This window comes from Pundamilia nyererei, unplaced genomic scaffold (assembly GCF_000239375.1).
Source record: "Pundamilia nyererei isolate P.nyererei 1_Seehausen unplaced genomic scaffold, PunNye1.0 scaffold00012, whole genome shotgun sequence".
In the NCBI taxonomy this organism is placed as follows: domain Eukaryota; kingdom Metazoa; phylum Chordata; class Actinopteri; order Cichliformes; family Cichlidae; genus Pundamilia; species Pundamilia nyererei.
In genome coordinates, this window is record NW_005187413.1 from 2,133,455 (window position 1) to 2,153,485 (window position 20,031).

A 20,031-nucleotide genomic window follows, 5' to 3' on the forward strand; every position below is an offset into this window, starting at 1 on the left:
GGGAGTTAAGTGTAGAAGTCAGAGAATTTGAAACCTTTAGATTTAAAAGACCCTTGTCCAACATTATTTTTTATTTCTTACTGTGTACGTGATTATTGCAATTTTTGAGCACCCACAGCTTCACAAGTAAAAGAAGCCAGCCACGTTCATTTTTTTTTTTAGAATCAGCTTTATTGATCAAGTATATGCACAGATACAAAGAATTGGGCTCCAGTTTTTTTCATTGCTTTGTGTACTCAACAGAGTTTATAAACAGATAATAACAACATGGATATAACACATTTCCAGACTTATATGTGCAACGGAGCAGAGTGCATGATGCTGGATTCATTATGAAATGAAGAAGGGTGGATAACTGGTTACTCTATATAAAGTACCTGGCGATAACACCAGCTAACCTAATCTGCTTCATAAAAGCACCTAAGGAGCACCTAAGGCAGCTGATAGTAGCTGAAGTTCCCTCTGCGCATTGAAAAAAGACTGACTGAGGGGTGACATTGTGCTGGTGTCAGGATTCAAAAAGGACATTGCAATGCTGGAGCTTACACTACTCTTCAGAAGAAAGAGTACTTCTTGTCACTGATTGCTTTTTTTTTTGTCAAAGAAATGTTCTAATATCCCCAAAAGTTGATTTTGTTCCTCTGGACATAGGGTTTTCAGTGGGAGAAATATAATCATCCATTGAAATTCTTAAATTTACTTATGGCTGTGTTTTCTTACCCGACATGTAACATAATAACTGAAACAGTATCAAAGATATTTCTCTATAGATTGGCTCTAACAGATGTGTTCATACATTGTAACACCTGTTAAACGAATAGGAAATGAACTGATGACATCCCAGTGACACCAAAGTGTTTTTTGACTTTATTTTCCCCCCTCCCCCCAAGACTTAAGACTTCCTAGTTGGAGACAGTAAACACTGATTCGTGCATGCGTAACTTCTCCTACACTGTCTGGCACAAGAGCTTGAATGTTTGTACAAAGACTCGTGCTTTACTGTTAGATCAAAGACTTGGGGACACTGACATGGGGCATCTGCAAAACAACCAATCCAGCTGGTTAAGCTTGCAGAAGTTCTCCTTGAGTCCTTCAAAGAGAAATTGTAGAATTTCTCCACACCTTGTCTCTTAGATTAGGCCAGGAAAAAAGTGTAAGAGGAGCCTTTAATATTTCCTTGATACTGACACTTGACACGGATTTTGAAAGTGAGAGAGAAAGTAAATGTTGCTAAATAGAAGGGAAACAAAACAGAAACAAGTTCTAGTTTTGTTCTTTTACAGTTTTAAATGGATAAAGCAGAGATGTCAAACATAAGGCCTGGAGGCCAGAATTGGCCTTGCAAAAATTCCAATTTGGACCACTGAATGGCTTTGGAAAACATGATGGAGGGCATAAATATTGGACTTCTAACTGCATTTTGTGAAGTTTCACAGAGGGGATTTTAGAGGGGACTGTTTGCTTTAAGACCTGCAGGATATACTGTCTGGTATCTGATGCCAAAGGACAGCACCAAAAGTACCATATTTGGCATATTCCTGCCATCTGTCCATACAGATGGACAGATGGCATCAAATTGCATCATTTCTTAAGAGCTGATGCAATTCAGCTGACTGAGCTGTCACAGGGTGTATCCAGTAAAAACAGCCTGTAACTGCTTGTGTCATTAATAATTATAATTTCGATTTTTGCAGAATTATCAGATTTTGAGGACACCTGTAAAACTGTGAAAGTGTTATTAAGATTACATTATGCAGTTTCTGTGTGAAAATGCAAAGAACAGGAGATTTAAAAACAGTGTGGAGCTTTTTTAATAACGGCCTGTCACACTCTGAAATCTTGACCAGGCAGCAGACGACAACAGTACCTGTGAAAAATGGCATCATATTGCATCAGCCAGAGTCAAAAGGGAGAAGGATTGTTTGGTTTTGATCCCTAAAGTCAGGCTGCAGTTCTTTTCCTTTTTATTCATAGTCTCTTTGTTGCTTATCTATGTCAAGTCTGCACAGGCACGCTGTTCTTCAACCTGACCTCTTCCCTGGCCCTGTTCTGCATCACCTTGTCCAGTGATGCTCGCTCTGGTCTGTGCCTCGCCGCCCTGTGGGTCGTACTTTTCACTCCCTGCTCCTTTATCTGCTGGTATCGACCTGTGTACAAAGCCTTCAGGTGTGTACCTCCTTCTTGGTGAAGAAGTTCAGAGTTGTTTTCCTTTTTGGTTTTTGCTCAGTACACTCACAAAAAATTGTCTGAGTTGTTAGTTACTGTGCAGACAGCTCAGTAATTATATTGTTCCCTCTTCTAGGAATGACAGCTCCTTCAACTTCTTTGCCTTCTTCTTCATTTTCTTTGCCCAAGTGGTTGTCTTTGTCATCATGACCATCGGCATCCCTGGTTGGGGGTTCAGGTAAGGTACCTAAACAAACATCTCTTTGTTATCCCAGCTAAAACTAGCTGGCGAGTGGTTGCTGGCAGTCAGTAGGTCAAACTGATAGAAAAGCAACTATTGCATTAAAACCCAAAAGTATATGGCTCAGTTAAAGTCTAAACAATACTAGAAATCCTGCTCATTTGGAAGTATTAAGACTTGGATCTTATTTTTAACTATAGAGAAAGGTAGTCCAATCATATTGGCTAATGAACTAATACAAAATTCTTTCTGAATCTTTTGAGCAATGTGATTCCTACATTTGTTGTTCTTGCCCATGCACTTTGTTCATTCTAGGTGCATTGCTTGTTCTCTGTATCATGCATGTATAGTTGTTATAAGCTATAAAAATGGAACGAGTTGAAAAAAGGCTCATTTTCTTCAAAAGTCTTTAATTTGGTGGTGATAATAAGTGCATATTTAATACCTGCTTTACATATTGTTTTATCAATACCTATTCAATTTTAGGGACAAATGAGGATACTATTTTAAACCTCTATTTTCACAGTATGTGTTCTTGTATGTTTGATCTTTGTGTGTTTCTCTCTGTCCTTCAGTGGTTGGATTGTGAGCCTTTCAGCTCTGAGCTTCAGTTGCATTGCCGGTGCGATCATGATGATCAATGCCACTCTTTTTACTGCAGAAACCGTCATGTCATGTTCAACTCAGGTTGAACATGACATAAATGTCACTTAGATAACTTAGAAATGTTCATGTTTGGTTCATCTTAGTGTTTGGCTGAGATTAAAGTTAAGCTCTTCATAACTGAACCGTTTTATTTCAGTTTAGAGTCTTACTTGGAGAGCTGTCAGTATATTTTAAACCGAATATTTCACCTGTCATATCCCCTGATGTAATATGTGCTGTTCTTATTTAAACAGCTGACTTTGAATTAAATCTAACATTAAAAATATTTAAATTCAGGAGGAAACATTTTCACCGGGAGCAAAAGCAGCATGTTAATACGTGGAGATCCTGAAGCCTGCTCCAAAAATGATCAGATTATATTTTAAACATTTGTTCAACTCTCTAATAAACCCCAGCAGCTGTCTGTTGCAAGTTGTGAGTGTATACTAAAATAAAAATAAAAGAGTTCGAACATCTCATCTGTTTGTTTTTATTCAGGCATACATGTATACTATTTTTATTAATAGCGAGAATAAGCGTGTTTAAGTCATAATAATTGTGTTTAACTGTATGATGGTATGGATGACACTGGCTCTCTTATAAAGTGTAGTTTTGAGACTGACTGCATCAGTAAGAGTTAACGATATGCAGTTGAATGAAAGGAAGCGATTAGCATTTAAAGTATTTCTTATATTTTGAAAGGAAAAGGGGAAATGTTTGAAAAGTAAAGAAGGAAAATATGAAGAACAAAACACAAAAATTCACAAACCCGATAAATGCTGATCGGATGTATAAGAAAAGTATTTAAAAAACAGATATGTGGTGCAAAAATAACTACAGAAAACAACAAAGACACCTTTAATGTTTATTCTTAACCATTTTGAAAAAAAACTTTTTTTCACACACACCCACCAATTGTATAAAATTCAAAAAGTGCAAATCAAACGCCGCACATGTAAACTCACTTTTCTGTACATTTTCCCATTTCTTGTTAAAGTTAAAATTAGCCAATCACATGACAGCAAGTCAAAACCTGTAAGCGTTTTATCATGTAGACACAGGTCAAAACTGCCTTCTGAAGTTCAAGTCAAGCGTCAGAATACCCTCTAGCAGATCGTTACGTGGAGAAACAAGTGTGCTGATCCACACTGTTCACTGTTCACAGACACAAACTACACCTTTCTTGGCTGCTGTTTCAAAAGCACATTATACGCAGTCGGTCCTGCGTGCAGCACAACATCGTTCAATATTTAGTATTTACTGATATTTGCTGTTAGCTATTAATGCGATGGTGTTGTGTTTATTATGCCGCTCTCTTCTTTTTTGCTTGTTTTCTCTTTTTTCCTTTTTTTTCTCTCAACGGTTAATTGAGGAGATTTATATATTTTTAAATGTCCTTTCTCACTGTCCCTCATCCCCTCTGGTTTTCTTTTCCTTCATTCTTCTTTCTCCCTTTCCTATCCCCCAGCCATGTCTGTCCCATCTGTGAGAACTGAAAAAAAAAGCATCAAAATAGGAAACAAAGGGGATTTAAGGCAGGCTAATTTCAGAAACTGCATATATGCTGGGAATTTCCCACACAACCATCCCTGATATTTACAGAGAATGGTCCAAAAAAAGAGAAAATGTCCAGTGAGCAGGAGTAAAACTGCCTCGTCGATGTCAGAGGTCAAAGGAGAACCGAGAGCAATTTGCATGATGCTGTCACATTAATATGGACAAAACAAAGTATCAGTAAGATGTACCTATATAAGTGTCCGTTGACTGCAATAAAGTCTCAGTGACAACCAAGGCTTTAAATGAAAATGAAAAAGTCTACAGCCTCCCCATGTGGTCATTTTATGAAATGGCACCAGACAAGCAGGAAACAATGCACTTACTCTATAAGTGTATTTACCAAACCCATGCTAGTTTTTCAAGCTGACTTGGTTATATTGAGCTATTTTTCAGAACATGTATGTAAAAAGAAGCCAGTTATGTTAAAATGTTATTCTTTCGGATGTGCAGAATGCATAGACTGTACCAACTAGCCATAAAATAAATAAAGGCATCACATGTAATCCACCGGGCATGGGCTCTTTTTCCAGGAAGCAGCTCAAAGACTGTTCAACATGTTTCCTGCAATAGGGCCCAGAACACCACATAATCCTGTGTTCGTTGCCAATAAGCGGACTGAACGTGCCACAAAATTTATACAGTTCAGTTGGTTGTCCACCTGGACTTTTCTGCAAAACCAAACACCAGGAAAATGTTCCAAGTTTTGCAAACTCATACGCTGATTTGGATCAGATTAAAACAAACTAAAAGACTCCAAGACTTCTGCAGCGATCAATGACTACCAGTCAAAGTTCATGTTACATTTTATCATTCAAATGCTAATGAAACCAGTGTTACTAAAAATACAGCAAATTAGGCATAGGATAGAAACAGAGGAGGTCTGTCACATAATTGATACACACATTTGTGCTGTGTATGGGGCACACAGATGAGACAACAGTGAGTTCTGGGTGTTTTAACATGTTGTATAGTTTCTACAAGTACAAACAACTTGTGTATGGTGCACATCATTAAAAAGTGTATTCTAATTATCTGAACTAAAGTAATAAAAAGTGCATTTAACTTTAAGTAGAGTAGTTTTACTTCAGTATGCTACATTATTGCCTCTTTTCAGCTTAATTGTTAACACTGTTGTTGAAACCGTGCTGTAGTAAATGATGTCTTTATATCTATGTGTCTCTATCACCCTAACATGGACCTTATATAGAACTTTTATATTCTAGCTAAGCACCCAAAGTACCGTATGCAACTTGCCCCATTTACCCATTCTTGGGTAGCATCCATACAGTTTAGAATAACCAGGGATTGAACCACTAACCTTGAAACTAGTCGTTAACCGGCGCTACCTCCTGAGCTACAGCCACCCGACATCACAAGAGAAACTGTGCTGATAATGTTAACTTGAAAATGACAAACCTTAAGCAACCGTTACTTTTTCTGAAATGTGGGTTGTAGAGAGATGATCAGAACCGAGTTATAAAAACAAGAAAAAGTGCATATGTCTACATTAGCATAATGTTAGCCTTGCATTTGAATTCCAGCATATCTTGCTTCACAGAGTTTTTCTTCTTTTCAATACTGTTATTGGATGTACTAGTTTTCCAATATACCATGGTTTACACCTCATTAATTCAAAACAAACCTGACAAAGCTGTTCATGGCAATACACCCCATTCATTTATTGCTGTAGGATAAATCAGCTATTATCCTTCTTAAGTAGGTAAATAAGTACTTTGAACATGATTGAAACGCAGGCAGAATTTCCCACTTCTTGATTTCTGGGGGGTCAAGTCTACAGATTTTACAGCATGCAAACATTAGTAACATTAAAACCACTTACGGGTGGTGAGAAAACCATTAATCTTCTCATTTCGTTGCAGTTTTCTGCTGAGAAACCTTAGGTTCTGGGTCATGTGTGTGATACTTTGACACATTACCTTGGTGTCTGTCCACGCACAGAAGGACAATGCATCTGCTTATCAAACACAACAAACTTTAACTGAGATAATCCCCTTGTTACAGAAATTTTGTCTGGCAATATCTTCAGTGGCATGTCGTTTAAAGTACCTATGCATGGAAACAGCTTGTCAGTGCAAGAGTGTGTGAAACTCTGTAAGTGTGAGCCAGTATCAGGATCAAAGAATGACAGCTTTCCTCTGTTCCAGTCCAGATGAACTCTGATCCTCTGCAGCTTCTTTTTTACTCGGAGAGCAGACGGTGGGGCTCCCAGTATGCGTGTGCTGTATTTACCATTGTAGAACTCGATTTGCCAGAATCCTGATTTTACCCGCTCCCTTTTCTGAATGGATTCGGCTGCCACTCCAACAAACCAGGCTGTGTTGTCTCCCACTTCAACATCCCAGCTGTGGGTCCCTGAGTTAAAGCCCTCCCAGCCGTGGACAGAACGATGATAATCAGTCCTCTCTGGGTTTTCGGGAAGCTTCTGTCGCTCTCCGTGACTTACACTTGTCAAATCTTCAGAGAGGATAAATTCTGGGTTGGCAGTGTTTGGATCCAGAATCACAGGAAAGTAGGAGACCATTTTCTTCATTTTGTTCCAGATGTTGAAGGTCAGGTTGCCCAGGTGTTTAGCCACATCTATCAGAGCTCCTGTGGCCAGCTCTGGATCATCCAGTAGGGGCTGCTGTTGGACTAACTTCACTGCATCGTTGTAGTTCTGCAGGAATGAGACGTCTTCGGCTTTCAGCTCCTCCTCCGTGGCTCTAATCGTTTCTGAAAGAGCTGCTATCTCTCTGATCAGACTTTCAATCTTCTCCTGTATTGTCTTAAACTTCTGCTCCTCTTCCTCCCTCAGTGCAGTGATCCTGGCCTCCTCTTCCTCTTGTAGAAACTGGTGCATCCTCTTAAAATGCTCTTTAATCTGTCTCTCTGTGTGGCGAGCCTGGACCTTAATGTGTTCTGCTGTTTTATCACACTTTTCTTTAATTTGTTCAAATACTTTCAGTTTCTCATGTAAAGGCTTCAAGGATTTCTGGAGCCCATTTTTTTGTTCCTGTGCAAATTCTTGGATGGGTCTAAACCTGTGGTTGGTATGCATTTTTGAGTCTCTGCAGATAAGACACACCAGCAGCTGATGGTCCAGACAAAAGAGTTTGAATTTTTCTGAGTGCAGGCAACAGAGAGCCTCTGACTCCACAGAAACCCTCTGATCTCTCTCCATTTGAAATGCCTTACACGCCTTTGCTAATGCCAGGTTTCGAGGTGGGTCACTCCTCGATGATTTCCTTTTACAAAGAGGGCACTCATGTACTGTTTTATCACACCACCATGTCTGCAGACAGCTTTTACAGAAGCTGTGGCTACAGGAGAGGACAACAGGATCTTTAAAAATATCCAAGCAGACAGTACAGGAGAGGTCCTCCTCAGACTGGAAAGCCATTATCTCACTGAAGCTGAAAACACGGCAGGCAGAAAGCACAATACGACAGCAGTCATTCGTGGCTAATCTCACTCCTCCAGAAAGTTCCCGGAAGATCCCAGTCTCTTGTTTTTCCTTCTTAGAATCACAGATGGGATAGCAATTTAAAGTTGCAGTACTCACAGTATTTGCTGCTGTTGCTTTCCCCCCTCAGGAAGTCGTGTGTCTGATCTGAATGAGATAATCGTTCTCTCCCTCTCAGGGCGTGTCTCTTTCTCCCTACTGGATGAGCAACAACCGTTTCCAGGTATTTCTTAGGTGACGTTTTTCCAGGTAATGTGTGTCAGACATTAAGCCACTATGTCAGGGCACAGCACCTTAAATATAGTTTCTGTATTAGACAAGACCAACAAAAGAAGCTCCTCCCCTTTTTGGTAACAACTAAAATAGAAGTAGGTTAGGCACTTATTTCTGCTGCATTCAGGTAAGGTATGAAATGTAGCACCAACTTATAGTTTTATGCAATTCCAGGGACATTTGAAGAGAAAGACAAAGTATTTTTAAATGATAATAGGAGAATTCTGCAAACATGCTGTAGAAGTATAACTGCCAAAAAAAGAAGAGAAAATGAGCTGAGGCCTGTGCTTTGAAGCAGGATTCCTTGTTAGTCTTAACCCGGGCTTTTCTGTACTATGATGGTGGTTCACTTCTTACCATTGTAGAACACCACTGTAACTTGTGCTGTTGCTCTGGACCAGATTAGGTTTCACATTAGAGGTCAGCAGATATGAAATCACTGCGTATTTACCAATCAATTCTCCAGAAAATAGTGTCACCCTTCCTGAAGTTCCTTCAGACTTTTGTGGGGAGGGGAAGAGGGTTTAAAGTTTTTGCATTTCCCTGATAGGCATCAGTAATGAAGATAGATTCTTAAATCAAGGAATAAATTTGCATCTATTTTTTTTGTTGGCAGCAAACAATTTTACTACAGTTTTATTTTTCTGTAAACATTAGTCTAATAGGCTATATGATCCTAAAACAGGACACATATGCTGTATTTCCTGGCCTCATATCAAATTTGCACCCAGATTAAGCCTATGTTTGAATTCAGTTACATATTTACTGTCAAACCTTAAACTGCAATGAGTCTGCAGCTGAAAGAATAAAACATGATAGTGTAAGACTAGCTCCTCTTCTAGCGCTCTGCTTCACTGGGTTTATGATTCGTGGAGTACTACCAGACTCCATGCTGTGTATTTTACTTGTACCAGTTATGAAGGATAAAGCTGCAAAAGTGAGCTGTCTGGATAATTATAGGCCAATTGCACTAGCCAGTATTTTATCTAATGTGCTAGAAAGAATCTTGTTTGACAGAGATAGTGTGTTCATCTCTTCCCTGGAAAATCAGTTTGGCTCCAAAAGCACTGGGATGTGCATATATGCACTCAAAGAATAGGGCCAAAAATTAATCTGTCCTCATGTGTTTCATTGATGCCTCTAAAGCTTTTGATCGAGCGAACCACAGAAAACTTCTTGATAAATTGAAGCAACAGGGAGTTCCTCGATACATTGTGAGGATTCTGTCTTGCTGGTACACTCATTAGAAGATGCAGGTTAAATGGGAAAGCAGTATTTCTGCCCCCTTTGGTGTTAGCAATGGTGTCAGACAGGGTGGGATTTTATCTCCAATTTTATTTAATTTATATGTTGATGATTTGTCCATACAGCTGAGAATGATGAATGATGATGATGACATATATAGACAATGTTGTAAGCTCTATGTGCAGGCAAATATTATTGCACGCAAATTCAGCTTTTGTTCACTTCCAGTTAAAGTGGCTTTGTTTAAAGCATATTGCACACTGCTATATACTGCCCCCTTGTGGTCATCCTACAAACAATGTAGCATGCTGCAACTTCACACCCGATCAGATTTGCACAGTTAGACCTCTGCTTTACCACCACAGACAAAAACATAGCTGTGCCATGGGCTCCCCTGTGTCACCTTTTGTAGCCAACTTTTACATGGAGGAAGTGGAAAGAAAGGCTCTTGGCTCTTTTAAAGGGAGAGCACCCACCAGCCACTGGTACAGATATGTAGACGACACCTGGGTCAAACTCAAAACACAAGAAGTGGAATCCTTCACTGCGCACATTAACGCACATGGATAAAAACATCAAGTTCACCAGGGAAGACACAAAGGACAACTGTTTGCCTTGGAGTGACCAAACACCTACTTCACAAGCACATGGCACAACATAGAAGAGCCACCTCCACAGGACAAGACTCGGCTGTCCATCTGCATCTTAACGACAAAGGTCACTCTTTTGAGGATGCTAATGTTCACATTTTGGACAGAAAAGACCGATGGTTTGAAAGAGGAGTGAAAGAAGCCATTTATGTCCATTGTGAGCGACCATCTTTGAACAGAGGCGGGGGTTTACGACACCAACTGTCTGCCATCTATAATCCAGTTTTGGGATCCCTTCCCAAACGCCTTAACACCCACTCACATCCTGGGCCATCTGACCTCAGGAAATCACATGATAGGGTGGGGCCAGTTTTCACAATGAGCTCACCTGAAATTGTGACCCACACCCGTTTTCACACCTTTGCTCATGTGATTAGGTAGAGGATCATCAGGGGGTCCTTTTGTCCCTCTTTGGGGGGAAACTCCCACTGGGTTTAAATCTGGGACTCTCCGCCATTTGACCTTAGAACGGAAGAAGCTTCTCGGATGAGAGGTGAAACGTCTTCAAGCAACTTAAAGAAGTCCAGACGCTTTTCTTTCCAAGCTCCTTAGACTACGATGACCTGGATGACTGAGAACCTTCACAGACACGCAGAACCTGCATGTTGCATATAATGATGCAATGAGAATCCTTCGTAGGATACCTAGAGGCGGCAGTGCCAGTCAGATGTTTGTAGCTGTGGGTGTTTGGATTTTTAAAGCACGTTTAAGAAATCTGATGTTCACTTTTAGGGAACAACTGGATGGCTCTAGTAACAGTATAATTTTAGCACTCACAGATCCGACGGTGAGTGGTTCCAGTTACTCATCTAGTCTGAGGAAGCACTGGCTGAAGTGTTTGTGTATTTATTGATTTCTTCTAAGTAATTGTGTATTTTATGTATATTATGGTTTTATATTTTTACAAATATTTAATATTTTTTTATTAAGGTTTATATGTTGTGTTTTGTCTTGTTTCTTTTTTCTTCTTTTTTTTTTGGACTATGGACATAAAGTCTGTCAATAAAAATTGAATTGGAAAAACTAGAAATTGAAACTGTCAGCAGCAGTGGTGTGACAGAAGAGGGTGCTAGAGACAGGATTAGATGATCTGCTGTGAGGATCCCTAAAAAGAGCAGTCCAAAGAAGAAGAAGTAATCTCTTCGCCCAAATTTTACTTCACCTTCTTGGATTTTCTGTTTGGCTATTTTATCACTGGAATGCACAGATTCTTCAAAAGTTGAATAAAAGATAAGCGTATGAATGGAAAACTATTGGTTGATAAAAAAAAATAAAAATTAAAAATAAATAAATAAAACACAATGAAGCTACAGATATTTATTTACAGTTAAACTTGCTACCATTGCTTTAGCGAAGAAGCTTGTGTTGCTTATAATGATATAACATGAGATATAAGAAATGTTCCTGCCACAACCACAAGTCTGGTTTGTCTTCAGACTGCTATTCATGACAATATTTATGTAAGTATGTAACATCAGCCCCACCACATACACACACTTGTCAAGACATACAGTATGCATGAGAGATTATAAGAAACACACACCATAGAATAAATACATAAATGGAAATTACAGAACAGAGAACCGTAGGGGGTGCAAACTCATAAGCTAATGCTTCATACTTAGTGTATAGCATTGGCTGAGTGGTGTTGTGGTGGAGCCTGACATACACCCCACCACAACACCACTCTGACCTGGATAAGTGGAACGGATGGATGGACAATTGTAAAGCTACTTGAACCACAAAGTGTTTAAAACATCAGCAGACTAATACATGATCAGTATTAGCCAACACTGATTTTTGTGGTGAAATGAGATGCCATCCCTTTATTGTATCAAATGAATATTGAGCCACTGTAAAACTAACACAAACAAATATTGAAAACATTTTATAATGAAAAATCCTTTGATTTTACAACAAAAACAAAACAAAAGCATTTGCTATAGCCCAACTTTTTGTTTTAAAAATTGCCAATGCTACCAGACATGCACGTTGCAATTTAGCTGCTATCTAAAATGCTAGTGGACCAGAAGGCATACATACCAAAATCCAAATAAGCTAGTCGCTTACATTAACGTACATTAGATACAACATTACTGAAAGAAATATATTTACATGATGTGAATTTTATTGTGAAATGTCCATTATAGTAATTGACATCATATTCAACTCAGACGTTTTTTTCTTTCCCAGCCTAACATACCATACAAAATGATCTGACCTAATCAAACTCAGTACAAAATCTTAAGCATGTGTCGTTTAAGTAACATTAGCATGCTTTCAATATTAGCTTCATCAGAAGTCAAGAACAAAGAAAAGATCTTTGAATAGGTAAATAAAATGACCTATAGTATTTGATAATCCCATCATTTTCATTGATTAAGCAGTTTTACTGTTGCAGAAACCTTCAGCGGAAGTATTTTTAGCTGGTGTTCTTTCTTATTGATGAAGTATGGAAACAGCTTCTCCGTGAAAGTGTGTATGAAGGTGTGTATGTGTGTGTCAGTATCGAGATCAGAGAATGACAGCTTTCCTTCGTCCCAGTTCAGATGAACTCTGATCCGCTGGAACTCCTTCAGTGGGTGAATAAAGGTGTGTTGTGATGGGGAGCATGCTCCATATTTATCTTCAGTTAGCCCAATTATCCGCCAAAGTCCAGATTTTATTTCACTCTTTCTTTGTACAGACTCTGCTGCTACACCCAAGACCCAGCCTGTAGAGTCTCTAACCTCAACATCCCAGCTGTGGGTGCCTGAGTCAAAGCCCTCAGAGCCCAGGACAATGCAATAGCAGCCAAACCTCTCCGGATTGTCAGGAAGCTGATGCCCCTCAACAGCTCTTACGCCAGTCAGATCTTCTGATAGGATGAGCTCTGGATGAGCTGTGTTTGGATCCAGAATCACAGGAAAGTAGGAGACTATCGCCTTCATCTCATTCCAGATGTTGTAGGTTAGGTTGCCCAGGTGTTTGGCCATATCTATCAGAGCTCCTGTGGCCAGCTCTGGATCATCCAACAGAGGGCACTGCTGGATTAATTCCACTGCATCGTTGTAGTTCTGCAGGAACGAGACATCTTCAGCTCTCAGCTCCTCTTCTGTGGCTCTGATTATTTCTGAAAGAGCGGCTATCTCTCTGCTCAGACTTTCAATCTTTCCCTTCATCATTTGACTCTTCTGCTCTTCTTCCTCTTTTAAAGCAGTGATTCTGGCCTCCTCTTCATCTTGTAGAAACTGATGCAACTTCTTAAACTCCTCCTTAATTTGTTTCTCTGCCTGCTGGGCCTGGACCCTAATGTATTCTGCTGTTTCATCAAACTTTTCTTTAACTTCTTCAAACACTTTCAGTTTCTCCTGTAAAGGTTTCAAGGATTCCTTGAGATCCTTTCTGTGATCTTCTGCAGCTTCGTTAACGGGTCTGAAGCTGTGGCCGAGATGTATTTTTGAATCTCGACAGACGAGGCACGCTGGCTGCTGATGATTCAAACAGAAGACTCTCAGTTTCTCATGGTGCAAACTGCAAACAGTTTCAGAGAATGCAGAAGCATTTTGATCTTTCTTTTGTAAGAAGGCCTCACACAGGTTCTTTAAGGCTGAACTAACCGGTGGCTCACCCAGCAAAGGTCTTTCCTTACAAACCGGACATTCTTTTATGGGTTTGTCTCTCCACCAGGTCTCCACACAGGTTTTACAGAAGCTGTGGCTGCATGCCAGGACGACAGGAATATCAAAGATGTCGTGGCAGATAGGACAGGACAGGTCCTTCTCTGGATTATAAGCCATTCTCTCGTTCTCAGTTGAAAGTAAAAAGCTACAGCGCAGAGCATGAAAGGAGGAAGTTCAACTTCACTTTCTCTTTGCTTGTTTTTCTTCAGTCAAAGGCAGGTTGAAATGCAGGATTACGATGCTGTGTTACGTTTACTTCTGCTGTGAAGAATTATTTCCCCTTTCCTCTCAGTTGGAGCCTCTCTTCCAGTGAACAATAGCTGAGAGAAATACATTTCCTGTGTTTTTTGGTCCTGCGGTTAGAGGTGGAGCTTCGCCCACCCATCAGTGGGTTTCACTTAAAGGAGCCTGTCACACTGCTTGGAGACTGCCACATAATGTAAGCAAATATGTCATGGTAGAGTAATAGGATGAGCTCTGTCTTGCGAATTCAAACCTGATTCCTTTACCTTGTCATTACCATGTGTCGTCTTGTTTTTCCATGGCAATCCTTTTAAAGGCTACCAAAGTACAATGACTCCTTCTGCTATTATGAATACATAACTGTTTTTGTTTTTTTGTTTTTTGTTTTTTAATGAAAGCTTTTAATGAACAATGTTAAATAGAGGTGGAACAAACTGTGGCTCATGAAAGAGGCCAAGATGTAGGAAATTAAGGTAAAAGCGCAAGAAAAACAAATGTCAAAGTCAAGTAAAGAAAAAAACAAAGGAGTCCAGCAGGAATTATAAATATCTCAGTGTGAACTTACACAGAGCAGTAAAAATACAAATATACAAATCCATTTGATTAAATTTACTTATCAAATTCAGGATTGTGGGAAAAGAGGCAGGGTATGCTCTGGCTTGGTTGTAATCACAGGGCCAACACAAAGAGGCAGATAATCACTTACAGTCACATTCACATGGCTAATTTAGAATGAATTTCTTAGGGAGGAAGGAAGTAAGCCAGAGTACCCAATAAAAAATCCATGCAGCCAGAGGGAGAACCACACATGATTGGTGCAAACCACCGACAAGTCTCCAAACGAAATGACCCAAGAACACATTTGAACCTGCCCTCTAACTGACGTATTACTGCAAAAAAAGATTTGGTAAGTGCTCCTTTAGGTTAGTAGGAAAAAAACCTGGACAAGTTTAAGGAGAGGAGATTATTTGGGTTGTAGTTGATACTTTGTTGGCGTTAGTGCGCCTTGGTCATCATTGAGCAGGTGTCTGAAACAGGAAATGAGTGCTGGTCTTTCTGTCATGGTCCATTTTGATATAGTTTCTTTTTGCGTCTTGTTTTGAGTTTACCACCACTGCTGGGTGGAAAAATGCATTTAACCCATTCACACAGTGAGGCAGTGGGCAGCCACCAATGTAATGCCTGGGGAGCAGTGTGTAGGGACGGTACGTTGCTCATGGGTGCCTCAGGGTAGGCGTTCAGTGGATTCGAACCCTTGACCTTCTCCCAGTTTTTACCAAAACATCATCAGGATTGAGGTTGCTTGCTTTGTTGCAGCTGTTATCAGCTGCAATCTCTTCTGATCGGGTGTCTAAATAGGAGCACAAAAGCAAACCAGTCCGACAACATTTTTTTGTGCTCGGTTAAACCACAACTTGGAAACAATAAGTGGCGCCAGGGCGGGAACACTGACAGTTAATATCCACCCTGATGTGTGTGGACTCATACTCAGGCCTGTGAACAACTGTTCATTCTGTATTTTGTTTATTAGTTTTCCACCATTAGCTGAGTCTGAGCCTCTCCAGATCTCCTTCTCCCCGCCACACACTCCAGCGTTTCGAAGGATTCCCCAAGTCAGCTGATGTATTCTGCAGAGCGTGTCCTCAGTCTGCTCCACTTGGACATGCCCAAAACATCTAGGAGGCGTGCAGGCTAGTCGAGTACCCAGAACCAACTCTGCTCAAAGGCAGTCCTGAAAGGATGAGCACCTCACCCTATCACAACAAGACACCTGCCTCATTTTTTTCTGTGCTAACATACCTAACTTTTTTTTTTTTTACTTAGAGGTTTTCTAACTTGTCCTTGTGTACTTAAAGTATTACGTTTATACCAAAAGAAAAACTGAATGCAGCCTTTGTCAGAATAGATTTATAAATGGAACGAACCAAAGTGAAAGAAACACTAGAGTAACAAAGTTAAAAATCAAAATAGTTATATAAATCGAATGAGGAAACACATATTAGGCATAGTTTAATAAATGTAGTTAAAAAGACACAACAAGCACAGTAAATGTCAGGTGCAAGTATCAGTCACAGTACAGATGATTCTCTAGACTGTTGTTGAGCTGACGCATCAACTACTTCTTGTATGTGTAGCTTTGCATGATTCAGTTAAAAATAATCCATATTTATTTTTGTGCTAAGCCTCGGTGCTGCTCCTCTGTTCATCCCCTGTCTGAATCAACTTATTTCAACTTCTCTTCTGATTGGCTGCACCTTGCAAATGGAAGGAGTCATATTAGGAGTATCATCTCTGATTAATGTCATGTTGATGAAAGGGTAGAAAGTGTTTAGGTCGTAAACATTCTTTGTACATGACCTGAAGTCTTTATTTAAAACCATATATGATGGCTTAGATCCTTTAATTCTAATGATTAAAACTCCCTACAGCTGATGGTTAAACTGAAGAAGCTGCTTCTATAAGGAGCATATCTGGCAGGAAAAGGCATCACTGGAGACTCACAACTGCTGCATGGAGTCAGTGTCACACCCACTGTGTTTTGACTTCTAGTAAACCCTTTAATTTCCTTTTACATTTGTTGGCTGGTACGTGGGTTAGGACAAAGTGTATATGAGTCACTGATAGAGTATTCAAGGTGCAGTATTGATGTAAAGCTGCAGGTATAGACTCAGCTCAACGGAGACGGGGCTTTGGAAAGCAGTGCTGTAAAGACGGAGACTGAACCTGTTAGAACAGGTTTCCTGTCTTCATTCCTCACACTAATGTGAGGGATCTCAGTAGGGCGGATTTTGAGAAGAGCTTACTGATTTGTTAAAATATGTCAGCAGCAGCAAAAAAACAAACTCCAAAATGTTTAATGTTGTTTAGAAAGGTCCTCAAATAAGAAAAACAAATGCAATAGAAAAATTAAAATCAAAAGATAAATTTCGACTAAAAATAAAAATAAACACAGAAAAAAATCATCTGATTTAATCAAACACTAATTTAAAAACAGGTTAAAATGTATTCATGTATTTTGGAGTCTGAACAAGATTTTCTTTTACTTATTTCAGGTTAATCTTTCATACTTGATTTCATTAATTATTTTATGTATTTATGTCCATCCTATCAGTTTCTCCATAAAGGTGAATACACCTGTTGTACAACTCAAACAACTATCAAACATTTAAATTGTCCCGTGGGGAAAAAACATGGGTTATTTGCAGAAAATATGAACTTTGTAGTGTTTCATGAAGGCCTCAGCCGATTGGGAAAGCTGCCCAGAGTGAGTTTATTCAGCCTCACCTTTGGTGCAAGTGCCCACCTCTCAATTTTAAATACATGTAGACATTGAGGGTTCTCAGGAGGGGCCGTGCTGAGGCCAGCTGCTATCTGACAGAGGGTCATTGGTACCATGCCCCTTGTATGGGGTCTTCATAACCCCATTCTCTGTGCGCTATTTGGGGCAGGGTGCGGGAGAAGGAGCTGGCCGTCTGGTTGGGGTCTGGGCTGTTGGGCCTTCCTGCTGCTGCAGGACTGGGGGCAGTCTGCTTGTGTCCACCCCAGAGTAAATGGAACCATTTCCTGGGTCTGGGGGTGGATTGCGCTTCTGGGGGTCCCTGGACCTTGGGGTACAGAGTATTTTTGGGGAGTATGAGTGTGTGTGCAGTGTTTAGTTCTGTGTGCCTCCATGTTGGATGAGTATAACTGAGCCTAACATGGTTCCCAGTTAAATACCTTCTTCAGGAACAAAAGGAAGTACACAGCTGTTTCACACTCCCTTGCTACCTCCCAGAGTCCTCAAAGAGACAAAGGTTTCTTTCTGTTGAGCTGTCTGCTTCCCCCAACATCCTTACTAGACCCCACCATTTGTCTTACTGTATGAGTGTGAGATATGTTAAAATCCAGTGGCACCAAGGCATTATATGATAAAATAATGTGATTAATACATAAGTAAAAGAAATTCCTATACAATGCCTATCTTCCCCAACTACGCTCGCTGCAAGTGGTTGTTGCTCCCACCCGTTGGTGGTTCTCAGTGTCCGGGGCTGGGTGCTCGGGTAGATTGAACAAACTATGACAATCAAGTGGACCAGTATGGCAAAAGCAATAATGGTCCACTTGGAAAAATGGGAAAATCTATTGGGAATTTTTCTTGGCCTTCAGACAATAATTCTGATTGCTATGCTTGTCCTCTTTTTGCAGCCATCATGAAAATAGCATCTTTTAACATTCAGAAGTTTGGAAAGAAGAAAGTGTCAGACCCTGATGTCCTCAAAATCCTGACTAAGGTAATAACCAGTATAAAAGCCCACACATACTTTCACCTTACAAAACTGTAAATGACCTGCAGGTCTGGCTCCTGCTTTCATTAAAATGTCTGATCATGTGACAAAATAGTATGCTTTGGCTTTTTGTCACATAAGAAGACCGAGGGCGATAACAATGTAGAAAAGTAGTCCAGCCCTCCTACCAATTATTAAGTATTTAAGTAATTAAGTATTATATAAAAACTTTCTATTAAATAGCTGAGTTGCAAAGTGGTAAACTAAGTATCAGGACTCACTGTATAAGTAAAAATGTAATCCTATATATGCATCTGAAAATATACTGAAATACATGGAGTAAGTTGTATTTTGACTTGTGGTTTCTTGCTGTATCATTGAATCACTGGGTTTTACTTTACTTTTATTCTGGTGATGAGGTTACATTTCCAATTCTTTGCTTAAACCCATGTTTTATTATTGTTATTGTATTAGATCTGTTTCATATTTAGTCAACAAGCCACTGTACAGGTCAGCCGCCCTGAGTGTCGGCTGTTTAGAAACCACAATAGCAAACACACAATCAGGGTGTGTTAATTTAAACGTGGATCCACTGGCCTGTTGTCCCTTCAAGTAACCACGCTCAGTGGCAGCTTGCCCTTCATTCACAGAACCACCATTACCTCTATAAACACACAATTTAAGTCACTCAGCATTTCTCTGATTGTTCCCATCTCTGTCTTTTTTTGATACCTCTTCAGCTTTATTGTTGCAACTCAGAATATTTACATAAGTATTTTTTTTAAAAACATAGAAAAATGTCAGTTTATATTTTACATATCTGGAAGAGCTAAATCTTAACTGAACAATTATCTTTAAGGTAGTAACGCATCTGATCAGTTCAGCTTTTTTTCTCTCTGTTTCAAAGATTGTGTCTCGATATGACATCATCCTGATCCTGGAGGTGGTGGACGCCAGCAGAGAGTCCATAGAAATCTTCATGAAAGAACTCAACAAGTAAGGAAATGCTTTGTTTCCAGCATCATCACTGTTATTATCATTTAGGGTGCTCGTGTTTAAAGCATGATGATGGTGGCCCAAAGAATAACAATTTTCTCATGATAACCAAAAATGATTACGATTTTTAAGGATTATTACATTAAAGAATATTTACACAGTTACTTCTGAAGTTATTTGTGTATTATAAACACAATGGTATATTTCCTTTTTTAAATAGCACACTTATTGGCAGCATCTGTATAATAGTATTATGCAATAATATTATTATCTGTCACGGTCCGCTATGGCAGACCGTGTGGAGAGTGTGTGGAGGACTCAGGTGCAGACACAAGTGAGGATACGGGAGTGAACTTAAACAAAAGCGAGCCTTTTATTGTGGCTGATGATCATAAAACAAACAAAAAAGAATGAGGGCAGCACAAGAGCAGTAACTAAACAGAAACCTAAACTGGGAGCAAACTATGGTAAGGCTATGGCTGGGAATACAAAAGACTGGGCATGGAAACACAGAGGGTGGGAACACAGACGAAACACAGAGACTAAATACACATGAGGGATGATCAGGGGAAGTGGCCACACATGGGAGCACAGCTGACACACATGAACCTAACGACAGGACAGG

At 39.8% G+C, this 20,031-nt stretch overlaps 4 protein-coding genes across 4 annotated transcripts in view; 2 read left to right on the top strand and 2 right to left on the bottom strand.

Moving 5' to 3' along the window:
- The window catches only part of LOC102196109 (secretory carrier-associated membrane protein 3-like), a 3,581-nt gene extending 423 nt beyond the window's left edge, over nt 1–3,158 (top strand). Inside the window, exons 2-4 of the mRNA XM_013908565.1 lie at nt 1,975–2,166; nt 2,303–2,404; nt 2,983–3,158. Of these exons, the coding sequence (XP_013764019.1) occupies nt 1,975–2,166; nt 2,303–2,404; nt 2,983–3,121 (433 nt within the window). The 3' untranslated portion in view covers nt 3,122–3,158. The remainder of the gene's footprint in view (nt 1–1,974; nt 2,167–2,302; nt 2,405–2,982) is intronic.
- Nucleotides 3,159–6,455: 3,297 nt separating this feature from the next.
- LOC102196406 (zinc-binding protein A33-like) lies at nt 6,456–8,009 on the bottom strand. The gene has a single exon (XM_013908573.1). It carries the CDS (start codon nt 8,007–8,009, stop codon nt 6,543–6,545), a length of 1,467 nt encoding a protein of 488 aa, XP_013764027.1. The 3' UTR covers nt 6,456–6,542.
- Nucleotides 8,010–12,186: 4,177 nt separating this feature from the next.
- Nucleotides 12,187–14,322, bottom strand: LOC106456106 (nuclear factor 7, ovary-like). The gene has a single exon (XM_013908574.1). The coding sequence runs from the start codon at nt 14,017–14,019 to the stop codon at nt 12,613–12,615; it is 1,407 nt and encodes a 468-aa protein (XP_013764028.1). The 5' UTR covers nt 14,020–14,322; the 3' UTR covers nt 12,187–12,612.
- Nucleotides 14,282–20,031, top strand: part of LOC102206529 (deoxyribonuclease-1-like 2) — an 11,843-nt gene continuing 6,093 nt past the window's right edge. The window contains exons 1-3 of the mRNA XM_013908566.1: nt 14,282–14,341; nt 18,331–18,416; nt 19,318–19,406. Coding sequence (XP_013764020.1) covers nt 18,336–18,416; nt 19,318–19,406 — 170 coding nt within the window. The 5' untranslated portion in view covers nt 14,282–14,341; nt 18,331–18,335. The remainder of the gene's footprint in view (nt 14,342–18,330; nt 18,417–19,317; nt 19,407–20,031) is intronic.

Excerpts from the sequence above, each read along its gene's own strand:
- LOC106456106 (XM_013908574.1), bottom strand. The coding sequence starts at position 14,019 with ATGGCTTATAATCCAGAGAAGGACCTGTCCTGTCCTATCTGCCACGAC.
- LOC102196406 (XM_013908573.1), bottom strand. The coding sequence starts at position 8,009 with ATGGCTTTCCAGTCTGAGGAGGACCTCTCCTGTACTGTCTGCTTGGAT.